This window comes from Primulina tabacum, chromosome 3 (genome assembly GCF_025594145.1).
Source record: "Primulina tabacum isolate GXHZ01 chromosome 3, ASM2559414v2, whole genome shotgun sequence".
Classification (NCBI taxonomy): domain Eukaryota; kingdom Viridiplantae; phylum Streptophyta; class Magnoliopsida; order Lamiales; family Gesneriaceae; genus Primulina; species Primulina tabacum.
Window position 1 is genome coordinate 4,940,589 of NC_134552.1, and position 16,666 is coordinate 4,957,254.

Here is a 16,666-nt window from a genome sequence, read left to right on the forward strand (position 1 = left end):
TCTCTTTTTAATTGGTTAGTACAACCCAACCAATTTCTAACACACACACAACTCAATTTAACAGCAGAAACTTGTGTGAGACAGTCTCACGGATCGTATTTTGTGAGAGAGATATCTTATTTGGGTCATCCATGAAAAAATAATTTTTTTTATGCTAAGAGTATTATTGTTATTGTGAATATCGATAGATTTGACTCGTCTCACTCTCACATAGACCTGTTCAAGATAGAAAATATAATATGGTGCGGATGAAATTGGTTTTCAAAGTTTGTTTAATTAATGGAGAAACTAGCTAGGCCAAAGAGATTAAACTGAAAACATACAGCTGTCTCATTTCTGGAACTTTCACAGTACACTCCCATGATTCCTTTAGCTAGGCTAAGGTGTCTGTCCTCTTTTCTTCTTTCCCATTGGTCCACTCTTGCATCGATCTTCCCTTTCATGGCCTCCCACGTGTCTTTGTATTGAACGCTTTTTTTTTTTGATGCTGTGGTGACCTTGTGACAGCATTTAATATTTCCCTTTTCTCCAGATTCCTGTTGTTCAATTGTCGAGGTGTTATATTTCAAGATCATACGTACATGCACTGATATATATATGTGTATATCCATTGAAACATGCGTGGTTTTGAGGCAAAAGCTTCGAAATCGAGGGAGGATGATGATCAGTACTCGGTGATGAACTGGGTAATGCTGAGGTTTCGGCCCATTGCTCCCAAGCCAGTAGCCGGAGATCAGTTGATCTCCGGCGGCGCCGTGGATCCGAGCAGGAGAAACGATTCCGCCAAAACCGCTGGACGAACCAAGAGAAGGTACGTTAGAGTTCGTGGCAGGCAAAACAAACAACCGGTGACAAAAAAAATCAGCGACGGAGAAAAATCAGGGATCGAAGATGAATCCCAGGTAAAAGATAAAGTGACCCTTCAACTGCTGCCGGCGCCCGAGAGATCAGAAGACGATAATTCTTTCGGTATCATAAGCTTTCAAAAAAATCAAGAAAACACGTCGATATTCATGTATGGTGATTCGGATCCCTCGTCTAAGTTATGTAACAGCATCATAAATCACAAGGCTGTCGATTCCGGCGCCGTAACAGCCGAGCGATCCTGCTATGTGGCTGAGACGTGGATAATCGTAGAGCGGGTGACGGACGCGTACGCAGATAGTTCTGCGGGAGCATGTTTAGGGTTTTCGGACTGGGAAAAAATCAATAATCTGGAGATGGACACGTGCCCCTGTTTCGTTTCGGACTGTACAAACAAGGTGGTCTGGGTGAATGAAGCCTGCAGAAAGATGATCCAGGACGGCGAAGAAGACGCGACAGTGGCTCACAAGGTGAGGCTGGCGGTTAAGGAGAAGCTGCCCCATTACTGGCCATCGTTTGCATGCCGGGTCCGGTTGATGCAGCAAAAACCCAAGAGGTCGACGACAGTGGCATGCGACGTGTGGAGAATGGAAAACGCAGGGTTTGCATGGAAACTTGATGTAACCACTGCGCTCGGTTTAAGAACTTTCCGATGAAGGAACAAGATTCTCCAGGTGATTAATCAGATTTAATTTTACTTTTAAAGGGAATATATATATAATTTTTCAAAAACATCAAGAAACCGTTTGGAGTGAAGATGAAATCCAACATCTTTACCTCATTCTGCGTTTGATTCAAGTTTTATTTATAATAATTGAAGTTAAGGGATAAAAAAATTGGTATATATTTTTGTTCGAATTCAACTTAACAAATCAATCAAATCTTCGCATACCCTTGTTCATGTAGGACGAAATTTTAAAAGGTTAAATGCGAATATATTTCCAAATATGAGAAATGCATAATTGAATTGGAATTTATTACCTTTTCTTTTCTAATTTTTGCAACTATTTTTTTTAAAATATTAATAAAAATTTAATTTTTTTGTTACAAATATGTGATTCCTAACTAACAAGAAAAAACGACGATACATGTAAATTTTTTTAGCATTATAGTTCTTTTAAAAAAAACTATTTTCTTTTTTTTATATTGTTAATTTTTTATTTAGAAGTTAAAATTTTATTAATCATATATTTGTAACAAAAATAAAATTAGCGTCTAAATACATGAAATATATATAAATTTTTAGGGATATAAGAAATAATCCAATTAAAAAAAAATTACAAAAAATTTAAAAAGGTTGAACCTATCGAACTATTAAAAATAATCCCAAAAAAATGATATGATATAAAAAAATGAGAAAAATTAACAATTAAAAAAAAGAGAAAATAGTTTTTCAAAAGAATTAAAATATAAAAAAACCAACAAGATTATTATTTTTGTTACAAATATGTTATTAATAAAATTTTAACTTCTAAACAAAAGACTTAACAAGATCAAAAAGAAATGAGAAAATTAACAATACAAAAAAAGATAAAATAATTTTTCAAAAGAATTAGAATATGAAAAAACCAACAAGATTATTATTTTGTTACAATATGTGATTAATAAAATTTTAACTTCTAAATAAAAAATTAACAAGATAAAATAGTTTTTTTTTTTAAAAAGAACTATAATATTAAAAAAATTACATGTACCGTCATTTTTTCTTCATCGTTCGAAATCACATATTTGTAACAAAAAAAATTAAATTTTTATTAACATTTTTTTGAAAAAAAGAGTTGAAATAATTATAAAAAATAAGTAATAAGAGAGACGTCATTTTATCCCCCACAATATATATTTGTAACAAAAAATAAAATTGTAACTTTAAATTGGATTATTAATCACATATTTTAATATAAAAAATATAATTTTTATTTTGAAATAATTAAAATTAAAAATACAAATTTTTTTTTAAAAAATTTAATAGACATCACTCACAGCACAGCACCCACAGAGGATCTTGATCCATATTTGGAGGCATAAATTATGGAATTTGCCCGAAAAGAGATGCAGACCGTGGTAAAGAGATGAATTTTGTTCGTTGCCTCATTTCGATCCAAAAGCTATAAAATCGCCCAAAAAAAATTCCAAATGAATGATTTTTCATAGGCAACCCACTTCGCCGAATAAAATATGTGAGTTTTGCTTGGAAATACTTGACTAAGTTTGTCGAGTCGGTCCGTCCAACTATCTAAAATATGTGAGTTGAATTGATAATTTCTTGACTCAACAAAAAAGCGGTCCTCTTCCACTAACCCGTTTTAACATCTCTATCATCAACATACATGTGTCCGGAGTACTTCAATTTTTACTTTGTAAACATTTGAATTTTATATAATTTTCATGATATATACGTATATAAGATATTGATACATAGAGCCGTGGACTCGGGATTTTGTTGTTTTGGGAGCTAAATTTTATTAAAAAAAAAATTATTGATAAAAAAATTGACAAGTCGAGATACCCCTTATATTATTTCAAATTTCTTTAATTTATATATATTTTAATTATTTATTTATTTATATATTTTGAATATCAATCTTGCAAATAATGATACAAAAATTTATTATATTACAATGGTAAATTTGATTGAATAAACATACTCCAATTTTAATAGAGGGCATCTGATTATATTTTAATTTTAAAAACAATAGCGTGAAAATATGGTGGATGAATGGATGATTTTATTGTTATTTTATAATTAATTTTTTTAAAATCGAATTATTCATATTATTTTCGTTATAATATAGTGTATACCTTTTAAATTTTAACAAAAAACATAATTATAGATTTTATTTCTATTTATAATAAAATTTTCTACCCATTGCCACACTAAATAATATAAACCCCATTTAAATTTCTTCATAAGCCGATCCTGATCCATTAGAATCAAAAGTAGAAAAGCCTAAAAACATAACATTAAAGTCCAAAATATATTAAAACATTGTCCGAGGAAGTTGGTGGAGTCTGTGAGTGTTTGACCAATGATCAGAATTTCGATTATCTTATCAGCAATTTCTCGAGATGAGACTAGATGTATATGACATATATGGGTTGAGGCTAGACTGAGCTGAAATAGGTCCGTCCGCCCTTGGATGCATACATTCCACAATTCATGGTGAATTAGCTGATATTACAAACGCATTCATGTATAGATAGGATTTCCAAGAAAAATCTCACTTCTTGCATGTCAAAGCCGGAGCAATATGGGCACAAATCGATTGAGAATTGAAGTACATTAACAATTTAATTATTGTTTGGCCAAAATCTTTGCAGTTTAATGATAATAGAAGCCCTAAAATGTGGAGAGGCCTAATAGACAAGTCCATAAAGGGGTAAGTTGAAGACCACGTTTGGGAGAGTTGGTCCACGATCCACATTGGACGATCGTGGAAAATGATCAAATCGTTCGGTGGATTGGAACAAAAACTGAGAGGAAGAATCAGAAAAGGCCCTCGACAAATCAACACAACAAATCTACAGCAAAGCTCTGCAGAATTCCTCTCAATAGTTCATCTTTTTCCAATTTCCAGTATTTTAGTTCCTTGAGATTTTTGCATATTCCTTTAACTTTCTAGTGATAATGTCGTTCAAATTCATAACAGCGTAATTAAATTTGATGTTGTTCATGGATTCCTCCTGTAATTTTGTCTTATTCCTCATTTTGTGTTTGCGTTTTTGAGCCATTTCGAAGGAGTTAGAACTTACGACCGAATCGAGACTCACAAAGCTTGGTAAACGGAGTCAGATCATTCACAACTTTGGCATGATCACGTGCCTGGCACGCCCCGCAAATTTTCGAGACAAACAAGTTGGCACGCCCAGTGGGACACAATGCCTCCAAAGCGTACTGAGAAGAGTGAAGGAATTCCTCCATCACTGGGGAAAGGTCATCGCTCACAAGAAGAGTTTCAGGAAACTGATTCAGAAGGAAGAACGGTTGAAAGGCTCGTACACCAGTTCGAGGAAGATACTATGAAGGAAGGAATTGCTGTTTCTGGTGGTGATGGGTCTTCGCCGAACTTCATGTTGGCCATGGAGAAAAATATCCGCAACGATCTCAAGGAAATGACTCAAACTTTCGCTACTGTCATGATGGAATTTGTGGCAGAAATGAAGGAATGGAGAAAGTCTGCAAAAGGCGAAGTGGTTATACCAGAGAGTGATAAACTTCAAGAGAATGACGTCAAACTGCTGAAAGATCAAGGTCAAGGATCAGGAGTTTCTCAGGCAGGTGAAAGTCGCCGCTTGGGGGAAGCACGAATTCCTGAATCTGCCAGGGAAGGGAGATACATTCCTCCGCACAAAAGGGATGAGGAGTTGGGGTTGAAATTCCAAAACTGCAGCAACAATAAACAAATGGCTGGTAACGTGTTCTCTGTGACGTCTCCTAGATTACATCCAGGGATGTATGTTGATGGGGGAATGCGTGGATATTCAGTGCCAGGTTTGGGGAATAACACTCGGGGGGCAATCTATCCTCCTCACCAGTTAAGACAAACTCCAACGTTGGATTTTGAGATGGTACGTGATGTGATTCAAGAGTTGTATGGCCCAGGAGTGAGGCCAATCAATCGACCAGAATTCCATAAACCGTATCCTGATGTTGTGGATCGTGACAACCCTTATCCAAAAGGATACCGCATTCCAGACTTCACGTTATGTTCTGGGGAAGACGGTCAATCCAGCGTGGAACATGTGGCCAGGTTTACAATTCAGTGTGGGGAATTGGCAAATTTGGAGAACTTTTCTAATTACAAGTTACGTTTGTTCCCCAATTCCCTCGAAACTCTATTATGACTTGGCACGATATGGAACGTCAATTCCATACACAATTCTTCCGGATAGTACCTGAGATTAGTATAGCGGAATTGTCAAGGGTGGATCCAAAAACCGGGGGAATCTGCCAATGATTTCATTTGTAAGTTCAAGAAGGTGAGAAGCAGATGCCGAGTTTTCCTCCCTGAATCAGAATACGTGAAGATGGCACAGCGAGGACTCGATTTTGAACTTAGAAAGAAGTTCCAAGGGATGGAATTCCGTGATTTTTATGAACTTGCGGCCAAAGTTTCAGAGTATGAGGAATTGTTACGAGAAGAGAGTCATAAAAGAAAGTCTACAGTGGGCTCTTATTTCCAGGAAGTGGAGGAAGTTGCACTGGCAGAAGTAGCAAATTCCGGATCACGCACTGTCCCTTTATTGAAGCGCAAGAGTGAAGAACTTTCCAAGAAAAACATTCCTCCAGTTCAAACTCCTTATACTTTCGATGCATCTAAGACGGAGGAAATCTTCGATCACTTAGTGAAGGAGAAGTTCATAACATTCCCCTAAGATCACAAGCTACCCACGAAGGAGGAGTTGAAAGGAAGAGATTACTGTAAGTATCACAATTCCTTCAACCATAATACTAATGCTTGTTGGGCGTTCAAGAATGTCTTGCAGGAAAGAATCAACAAGCGAGTCCTGAAATTTCCCGAGAAAAAGGAAGCGATGATAGTGGATGAAGATCCTTTTCCCCCGGTAGCCAATGTGAACATGGGCAGTACTGACTTGCGTTTCTTGATCAATGAGAGGAGAAGGAACGGGTACGGGGACAAGTCCATCAAACCAAGATTTACCATAAAGAAGTGTTGGGTGCCTCGAAAAATGATATTTGAGGTCAAGGAGAAGAAGACAGAAGCTGTTCATGAAAAAGACCACTATTATAGTGGAGGCGATCTGCATTATACTGGGAGGAATATGAGGTATGACAGGGAATCCATGACCAAAAGGCCAGGGAACCAGTACCTCAGAAGGGGCCCACATCCTTGGTCGATGAATGGCGAGAGGAGAGCTGACCGGCAGTTATTTCAGAAGACAAGACAGAGGCCATCCTTCCTGGATACTGATAAAAAATATGAGAGGAAGTCCCGCTTCGTTGTTCCTCCTAGAGCAGTTCCCGACGACGTATGGAGGCGAGTAGAACATCCAAAGTTTCCAAAACCTCTTTCTCGGACCCAAAAACGACGTTTGTTGAGAGAAAAACCTATTGAGCGCAGATCTAAGGTGGACGAATCATTCAAAGAAAAGAAAATATTTGAGGAGGAATATGGAGGTAGCAAGGAAGAAGAGTTACAAATGGAGGATTTAATCTTAGCTCCGGCTCAGATGAAAGATCGACAGCCGGAGACAGATGTTTTATAAAGATGGAATAGATGAGAAGTATTGTACAAAGTAGGCTGGATAGCCACTTTGGCTAATTTTGAGATATTGACTCGTAGAAAGTTTCTGTAATATGCGAGGAATAGGCTTTTAAGCCATTTCCCGCTGAACTTGTTTGCAAATAGTGATGGACCATATGTGAATAAATAAAAAGAAAATTTGCTCATGGAATCCTTTGCAGCTGATGTGATTTTAATAGAATAATGTGTTGTCTTGATAGCCGAATTGATGACGTATAGAGCACGTTTATTACATATTTCGATACTTTGATGGTGTTTGGAAAGTATGGGTGATAATGAGCAATGTTGATAACATGTTGTGATAATATTGAAGAAAACAGGCTATTTAGCCGTTGTTCTTAATTTATTTTACAGAAATTCGGGCAGAGTTTCCCCTGTAAACGTGATATCCCAGAAATACAAATACATGAAAACAAATCCCAAGCAGCATGTATAAGGTAAGCAACATGTTTCCAACAACAAAATTTGGCTTTCAAGCTACTTTTCCAACTCTACACATCATAAAAGACACTTGCCAAACAATGGTAAACAAGTGCAAAAAAGATATTCATCAAAACTTGGCAATTTTCTTTTGGATTGGCCGGCGGCACTACCATGAGGATTTTTCATCTCCATTGATCTTTAAGAAATCCAAAAAATGGGATCTCATCCTCAGTGAATTTGGTGGAGCATCACAATTCCTTGTGCCGGTGAATTTCTTGTAAGTACATGGAAGATTATATAAGTTGCACAAGCTATAGACCAAGCTCTGAATATGCACAACAAGGAAGTTGCTCTGTTGAGGTGCAAGCAGTGAGCTCGAGTGACATAATTAATGATGGTCCGGAGAAATTGTTGGAAGCTTCTGAAATAGTGGAAAAGTCCCAAGAGGAAGAATGTGCAAATTACGAAATGCCGATTTCAAGAAACATGTTGGAAAATATTGAAGACGTTGACGGTGGTGCTCTCTGAGATATTTTTATAAGGCAAGATGTCTCAAAATTGGAGGAATATGTGAGGAAGCACTACAAGGAGTTCAGACACATCTATGGGAATCCCTTGCCACAAGTGTTGCAAGGTGTTGCTCATCAAAAAACTCATTAAAACATAGACACAAACACCTTGAGAGCAGCATGAAATGTGGCAAATTCTACTGTGTTTTTGTGATAGAGGATTGGGAAAAATGGTGAAACATACCTATCTTGAGAAGAGGTGGCTTGATGTAAAAAACTTTGATGATGACAATTTTCAGAAACTTGGATGGCATTACAAAGGCGATGTAATCTGCGGTTTCTTTGGGAAGATCGGTGGCCTCTGATAGAGATTTGGGGGAAGGAAATGAGGAAAAGAGAGATAAGGATGGGGTTCAAGGAATGCACACTCTGTTGGGGGAAGAAACATGTGTTTCAGCTGTCAATTCTTCTTCAAGTCCGTAGAACCATTCCTTTCAACCATTTGATTATACGTTGTCTCTGGATAGCTAAAAGACCGAACAAACTAAAGACATGGCCAACTTATCCACTGGGCCAAATTGGTCAAAGTAGCCAAATAGCCAAAATGGGCCAAATTAGCCATTGGCCCAAATTGGCTAGGGGGCAGTTGTTTGGCCAAAATCTTTGAAGCCCAATGATAATAGAAGCCCTAAAATGTGGAGAGGCCCAATAGACAAGTCCATAAAGGGGTAAGTTGAAGACCATGTTTGGGGGAGTTGGTCCACGATCCACGTTGGACGATCGTGGAAAATGATCAAATCGTTCGGTGGATTGGAACAAAAACTGAGAGGAAGAATCAGAAAGGCCCTCGACAAATCAACACAACAAATCTACAGCAAAGCTCTGCATAATTCCTCTCAATAGTTCATCTTTTTCCAATTTCCAGTATTTTAGTTCCTTGAGATTTTTACATATTCCTTTAACTTTCTTGTGATAATGTCGTTCAAATTCATAACAGCGTAATTAAATTTGATGTTGTTCATGGATTCCTCCTGTAATTTTGTCTTATTCCTCATTTTGTGTTTGCGTTTTTGAGCCATTTCGAAGGAGTTAGAACTTACGACCGAATCGAGACTCACAACGCTTGGTAAACGGAGTCAGATCATTCACAAGTTTGGCACGATCACGTGCCTGGCACGCCCCGCAAATTTTCGAGACAAACAATTATATATAAGGCTCGTTACGATAAGCGACCAACCGAAAATAGTTAAAATTCTTTGAGTTGATATACTGGCGGTACAGATCGAGATAGCAGATAAAATATTTACTCTCATCTCGAAAGGGAAAATTTGTAATTTGTATGTAGCTCAATTTATAGTTTTAGTCGACTAAATTGTATTTTTTTTTTCCAATTTTAATTATTTTTCGTCAGATTGTAGAGGTGATGCTGGAAAACGAGAGTATAGGGCATGTGGTCTTCGATATTCACTTGATTCGAGTTTGTTCAAACAATTTAAAAGATTTGGAATTCAACTACCGAAAGTAGGGAGTGCATGAGGCCCACGGGGGACTTGGCTAGCGTGGCCCAAACTTCCTTGTTACGAGATCTATGACTCTCGTTTATGCCCTAAGAACAAGCCTAAGGCACAACAAATATTATATTTCACCATTCGTTTTAAAAGAACTATACATCTTTTAGAAGTAAAATTTTTCTGTATCATTATCCATATCTACCAATTTTTTTACTTGCACATCGTGAAACCATTTTACCCTTCATGGTGAGGCGTTGCCGGTGTGATTGCGAATTCGAGATCAGTTTATGTATTAATATTTTTTTTCTTGGCAGGTCTCAACCAGAAACGAACAAAAATATGGTAGAAGACAGGCTGAAGTACACTTCTTTTGAAGTGTTCAATGTGTTTCTAACATTATTTCATAATGTCCACAAGACATGGATTTCGATCAAAAAACAAGCACATAGTCGAGGCATGGATACGCCACATGAATGTGTATAGATCCTACGACATACGAAACAGAGGTGTGAATCTAATTTCCTCATGGCCTTCAAGACCAATAAAATACAAAACGAACACAAATAACACACTTCATATTACACCAATACAGCAATAACTGGTTTAATCATATGAGAGTTATGTTTAAACCAACAATAGCAGATAAAAACACACCCTGTGAGGTAGCACTGAAGTCGTGAACTTTGAGAGGATAATCATGCGAGTTGGGCCAAAGTAACATCAAATCAACCAAGAGCACGAGCACCTAGTATGCCCACAGCTCCAAAAGAGGCTTCCCTTCTTGGCAAACAGTCACAGATTCCATAGCCATTTGCCTCAGCTGTTTCTCGACCTCTCCAATGGGAAGGGTTGCATCTATAACCTGTAATAGAGGGGGAAAACAGACCAGGTTAAGCATAGTAATACCATCCAACAAGCCCAATGTATTAACCATTAAGCAATTGAATCAACTAATTATTACTGGATGGTTAATCTTAATCGTAAGCAGCATCACAGCTTATGCAAATCCATAATTGATTTAAAGTTCACCGGCGGCACAATGATAAATAAAATCAAGAAAGTAGAGAAAAGAAATTACCTTCCATGTCGCATCCCGAAGCGTGTGATATGATTGAGCTACTCGTTTTTGAAATTCGAGCTGCTCATATTTCTCACCTCCATAACCTCCTCTCTTGGCTGCATTCTAAAATTTATTAACATGTTTTGTCAGCTGAATTTAACAGGGAAAAGAGTAACCCGAGTGTCATTAACACGAAATATGATTGATGCAATGAAATATCATAAACCACGTGAGTATATATATCCCCAGTCTATTAGCCTTGTCTGAAAGTCTAGGGAGTCAAAAAATAATGACACAAATGCTATTCGTTTTAAATGACTTCCACAATGAAAACAATCATTTCTCGTGTAATTTAACTGATGACGGTGAATGAATGTTTGAGATAAAAATAAAAAGATAATTTCAGAAAATATGTTTCCAGTAAACACGATATACCTCTGGTGATATGTCAAGGTATATCACTACATCTGGGGCCAGCAATCCTGCCTCTGGAGCCTGCAAGAATAAGAGAATAATTTAAGTAATTTGCAAGTTAGAAAGACCCATGCCCCCGGCTCTAAGTTCAATGTATAGTTTAGACAAAATAAAAGGTAGTACGACAACTAGCACCCGACCTTACACCACTCCATATCAAGTCCTTTGGCAGATGAGAAAGCAACTCCAGAAAAAGAATAACGGTCAACTACAAGTGTGGTTCCACTTCTCAGTTTAGACTCCATTAATGATCTATGTTATGAAGTCAATGATCAAACAAAAACGTTGACAAAATTGTAAGCTGAAACAACGAAATGAATATCAACAGAAAGGTGATAAATATAAATGCAACTAAATAGTGGGCATCAAGCACATAACAATCAAGTATACAAGTTCACCAGTAATAAGGATCAATATAACACAAATAAGTAAATTAACCTCTTCTCCCAGCGATTCGCACTGAAGAGGAGATGGATGGCACGATCATCCAGATGAGATTTGTTGGCAAGATAGGAAGAAATCATCTGTCCAACACCAGTATCTCTATCAGGGAATCTCCAAGATTCAACTGAATGACCTAACTCTTGTAGGTAGGAAAGCAATCTACCGCATTGAGATGTCTTGCCGCAACGATCCAATCCTTCTAGAACAATTAATGCGCCCCTGGAATCACTTTTGTGTTTGTTTTCCATATGAATTCTTCTCAACGAGCACTTCAATGGAAATTTATAATTTATCCGAGGACTTGGTGATCGTACCGCTGCTATGGTTGAAAATTTTCTGCAAGACAACAAAAACAACAATCAAATGAAAATAAATATAGATCACCGACAACCCATATATCTAAACAAAACCCAGAAAGACTCACAGCCTAATTAAATTTCCAACAAAATCAGAAGCCCCATATAGGTAGAAATTCAAAACCCACACAGATATTTCGCCGAAACAACTAGCAAAATACAGCTTTGCAACAGAACCAGCTCAATATCCAGACAAAACAACAAATCAACAAGTAATAAGCAAAAATCTCACACGATGGAACTTACAAAGCCTTAAAAACGGTGAAATGGCAGGTATGTTGCATGCCCTGATCGAAAATCCTACAAACAATTAGTTTATCAGGATTTTTCAAAAAAAAAAAAAACCAATCAAGAAATAAACACGATGAATCTAGTCAACCGACGAACGAACTCTCACCTCTTCTCGTGAAGCCACGCGTATGCTCATAGCATAGAAAAGCTGTTACTTGGTACAAATGCAATACGCAGAGCACAAAGTGAAGGGAGTGGAGAGGGTTTTCGCGCCCAATTATTTATCACCATTGGGCCGTTTCACTACCATATGGGCCTAAGACTTTTGGGATAATTTAATGAGTGGACCCTTTATAAAATTTGTTAATCCGACCAGGGTATATAAAGAACCATAGCAACGGTTTCTAAAAAAACCGAAGCCATTAGCGACGGTATTATGATAAACCGTCGCTAAAGCGACGGTTTATGATAAACCGTCGCAGATTTGGATCGGGGTTTATGAGAACTATACTCGCCAGTTACAGAAAGTCTTTCACAAAACCGTACAGTTGATTCGTTGAACACCTAATTTACCGGAAAAAGATTGTTTTATTTCAATAATATGCTTACTGGCACCATTTTTCAATCACCTAAGTCTAAAAACCAGAAGATACAATGTTGCAATTTTGTGCACGCCACACAACAAATGCTGGAAAAAAAATTTACCCACAACCATCAAAAATAACACCAAGAATTTGTACGTCTTTGCTTGGATAATGATCTTATGAATAGAATTTGTACGTCTTTGCTTGGATAATGATCTGCCTTAGTCCTCCGATTGGCGCCACAACCATCAAAATAACACCAAGAACTATGCAAATCTGAAATTCATTGATACCAAATTCAGAAAAATCATCAGCTTCAGCTTAATACATGCCAAACAAACAAATATCAAGAATAGTGAATAGAGTTCAACTTGAACTTACCCAATTAGTAAACCAGGAGAGGCTGAACTTTCTTGGCTTGTAAATTGCTAGCCACATGATGCAGGGGAGCAGAAACAGGGTGTGAGTTTTCGTGTTAGCGACTCAGAAGATCGATGAGAGTTATGTTAAGACACTGTGAATTTGCTTACGAAGTATGTCGCCGAAGCCTCCGAAGAATGAAAGAAGCCCACCAAAGGATGGGAAGGTGATGCCAACGAACATTGTGAGTGCTGAAATCAAGAGAAGCAAAAATGTTTGAAATGGGCACATCCGAAGTTGCAGAACATTTACAGGACCTATCACAAACTTACCGACGTATATGTTTCTTGTAATGAAACGCAAGTACCACGTTGGCCTGAATCTTAGCTTCTTTACTAGAGCGGTCTCTATCATGTCGAAAACTGGCATCGCATAGACCTGCACCGACCCCGAATCATCAGAATTCTGAACTAACTATAAACGAAAGAAAATAAGAGAAAATTCAGCTGCCTGCTCACCTGGTAGCTCCCTCTAACATGTACCACAACAAACATGTTGGCCATGGCAATGAGCCACACATGTTTATTCAAAGAGATCAGGATATTGTCCTCTATCGCGTTGCCATACATCCAATATCCAATAAGCGCGACGGGGAAATAGCGAAGGGCGACAATAATGTAAGCAGTGAGCACCCTCTCCACATAGGTTTCTTCGAAGGCTTCTCAGGTGTCGAAGGAATGCTGGCCTGAATTTCCAACACAACATTGTGACCCACATAGGCGAAAGCTATGTTGCCCAAGGCAGCGAAGAAGTTCAACATCGTACCGGCTGCTGACTTAGCTTTATAGCCATATTGCACGTCAGGTTGCACACCCTTGTCAACCGCAGCCCCCCAAGCAATCGTAGAGTAACTGCAGAACATAAAAACGGTCGAATTAGGATTACGCCATTATAAGAAATACCGGAACTTTTTCTGGAGATCGATTTGTTGAATGAGGATAAAGAATCTTGTTACACACCTCAAGGACATGACTGTTGCTGCCAGAGAAACACCGCAGATCGAATTGAAATTTGGAAAATGGGAGAGCACAAAGTGGGCAGAGGCGAAGATCATGATAAAGTATGTAAGCTTGATATCTTTGCAATCTTGGCAGACCAAATCATGAAATTTCTTTAGTGATTTTCCTCCAGTAACCATGTAAACTATGTCCACTCCAACCTCAACAATCAACTATTGAGGAACCACAATCCACAGACCAAGCTTCTCGCCGAAAGCATGCTGTCCTAGTTCATGGTATCTGTCGAAACGTTTCTCGGGGACCATTTCATGCATTTCAACCATTTGCCACAAAGTGTACAGAGTGACTATCCAAGATATCACCAGTACTGTTACTCCAGGACCCCTGAAAATAATGCACATACGCAAAAAAGTGAAATCTTTGATGTTTCGGTTCAAAATTTTGATTTTATCAACTGGGATGTTCTTTCTTTTACCATCCTAGATTGGACATGGCGTAAGGGAGACCGAGGACTCCGGCTCCGACCATGGCGGTGACATTGTGGAAGGCGGAGTACCACCATTTTGCGTTTCTTGAAGAGGTGATCGGAAGCCATGCATCTATTGCCTTCTCTTCTTGAGTTCTATTGTCCACCTGTGTGTAGTTTTGTTGTTGATCAGCAGGAGCTTCGGTTCCCATGGAGTAAGTAATGATCAATCAAAGAAAACCCATAAATTCTGAGAGGATCGAATATGCGGAAGCTCGAGAGCCAGATCATTTTATAACAAATTCTAACCGACATTTTTCTTTGACTTCATAAAATCAAACTTGAACTTTGACGAATAAAAACATATTTAAAAAATTTGCAACTAAGACCTTCGTACAGCTATTTTTCACCTGGCTATGAAATTTGGTCGGTCCCAACTTTACTTGCATACACACACTGACACACACATCGTGTCGAAAGTCCTCACGATTTGCTAGCATGGCATTCCTAGGAAACCTCGTCGTTTCATTTTGTTGTACAAGGTTGACGTGTATTAAAAATATCTGATCCCCCCGGGGAACGGTACCACAATTTGGTTGTACTTTTGAAAATTCAGCTTCCTCGTCCCATCTCCCCGTTTCCCATCATCGTATCTCGAAATAATTCTGTGGGTGCAAGTTGGTCTATAAATTGTTTTCTTTGGTTTTGGTTTGGGGTTTTGGTTTCGGGTTGGACATATTAACGGTATTCATTATCATTAACGTCAGTAATATACGTTGTCATGTCGATACATTGGACCCCGATCACCTACTGTGCACAGCATATCTAGAAATTCTTCGTTTTGCTTGAAGTTCTACCCAACTCTTCAACATTCTTGACTTTTTCACACCATTTTTTTTCTTGAATCCTTTTGCTTGTATCATAGAAGATCCTATCGATGATGTCTTGACACCACCATTGTTGTCTCGGCTCACTTCAGTCAAACGCATTTCCATGACTTGCTTGGTTAGATCACATACCGAATTATGCACCAAAGAGAAAGTTGATGGGTGGACGGAGGCTTCGGTTGCCAGTCTTACGAGCATCATACAAAGTTTTCTATATCGTTCTGTACTTTCTCCTTTCTCGTTTAGGATCTTCTTCGACTTCATTGCCCATACAATCGTGTACCACTCCACTCCTAGCTTTTCTCGTCCATCTATTCAAGATATAATGCTCTGGCTGTTTTTTACGCCCTGGACATCATATACTTTCACAGCATGACAACACAATAATCAAGTCATCTCAAATTTTCGGCAACTACATGAAATCATCTTTGTGCTAGGATTAAATGTCACCCTCCATTCTCCTTCTTTATCAATTCGCCTGACAACATATTCAAATAATGGTTGAGTTTCATTTTTATATTTTATGTAAGCAGCTTCGAACAAAACAAACTCTACTTGAAATAGATGAAAGATAGTGAGGGTATAGATTTCAGAAAGTTGAAGTAACATAGGAGAACTCTCTAGCTTTAATCTCGGTAATTTTTTGCATGTCTCAAATTCACATATTAGCTCATTGTTCCGCTTTTCCTCCAACACTTGTTCGAAGTGCTTAAAAAATTGCATTATATCTAAGTCGGGTTTCATACAACTCTTAATATCAGAATTGACACTTTCACTGAGTTGGGTGCTTCTCATACCAAGTGTGAAAGCCTTGTTCATGTAACAAGCTGCGCATTTCTCCTTTATATTGTAAGTGGATTGCAGCCATGTGTTTCTTCAATATTATATTATACTAGTAGAACACTCCAAGCCTCCTCGAATCGGGTCTCATCATCAATGCCATACATGCATCTCTTAAAATCAGTTAAGAAATGAGAACCATCTTTCATCAAGTTTCCCAAGTGTTTGATGCCATTTTGCATCAAATGCCATGTGCACAATCCATGAAATACCTCAGGCATCACCTTTTGTAAGGCCTTTGCCATAGCTTGATCCTGATTAGTGAAGATAGTGAGAGGCTTTTTTTGCTTGTGCCTCTAAAAAAGTTTCGAATAACCATTTAAATGATGATGCAGTCTCATCATACAAAAGTGCTGCACCAAAAATCACTGCTCC

General features: G+C 38.0%; 3 protein-coding genes and 1 pseudogene across 5 annotated transcripts; 1 reads left to right on the forward strand and 3 right to left on the reverse strand.

Annotated features, from left to right (window-relative positions):
• The first annotated feature begins 344 nt into the window (after window positions 1-344).
• On the forward strand, window positions 345-10,155 carry LOC142539506 (uncharacterized). 3 transcript variants are annotated; one of them, XM_075645021.1, is made up of 2 exons: window positions 345-1,538; window positions 9,885-10,155. In XM_075645021.1, the coding sequence occupies exon 1, from the start codon at window positions 618-620 to the stop codon at window positions 1,518-1,520; it is 903 nt and encodes a 300-aa protein (XP_075501136.1). In that variant the 5' UTR covers window positions 345-617; the 3' UTR covers window positions 1,521-1,538; window positions 9,885-10,155. The 3 variants fall into 3 exon arrangements, with proteins under 3 accessions (XP_075501136.1, XP_075501137.1, XP_075501138.1); XM_075645022.1 differs by lacking the exon at window positions 9,885-10,155 and adding an exon at window positions 9,471-9,606; XM_075645023.1 differs by lacking the exon at window positions 9,885-10,155 and adding an exon at window positions 4,183-4,205.
• LOC142539507 (thymidylate kinase) lies at window positions 9,931-12,482 on the reverse strand. Its single transcript, XM_075645024.1, has 7 exons — window positions 12,302-12,482; window positions 12,151-12,204; window positions 11,543-11,884; window positions 11,245-11,356; window positions 11,066-11,125; window positions 10,649-10,753; window positions 9,931-10,432 (listed from the first exon to the last, which is right to left on the reverse strand). The coding sequence occupies exons 2-7, from the start codon at window positions 12,186-12,188 to the stop codon at window positions 10,316-10,318; spliced, it is 774 nt and encodes a 257-aa protein (XP_075501139.1). The 5' UTR covers window positions 12,189-12,204; window positions 12,302-12,482; the 3' UTR covers window positions 9,931-10,315.
• A 216-nt stretch (window positions 12,483-12,698) lies between these two features.
• On the reverse strand, window positions 12,699-14,899 carry LOC142538855 (lysine histidine transporter 1-like; annotated as a pseudogene).
• Window positions 14,311-14,776, reverse strand: LOC142538315 (lysine histidine transporter 1-like). Its single transcript, XM_075643661.1, has 2 exons — window positions 14,574-14,776; window positions 14,311-14,482 (listed from the first exon to the last, which is right to left on the reverse strand). Exons 1-2 carry the CDS (start codon window positions 14,774-14,776, stop codon window positions 14,311-14,313), a joined length of 375 nt encoding a protein of 124 aa, XP_075499776.1.
• Window positions 14,900-16,666: the final 1,767 nt, after the last annotated feature.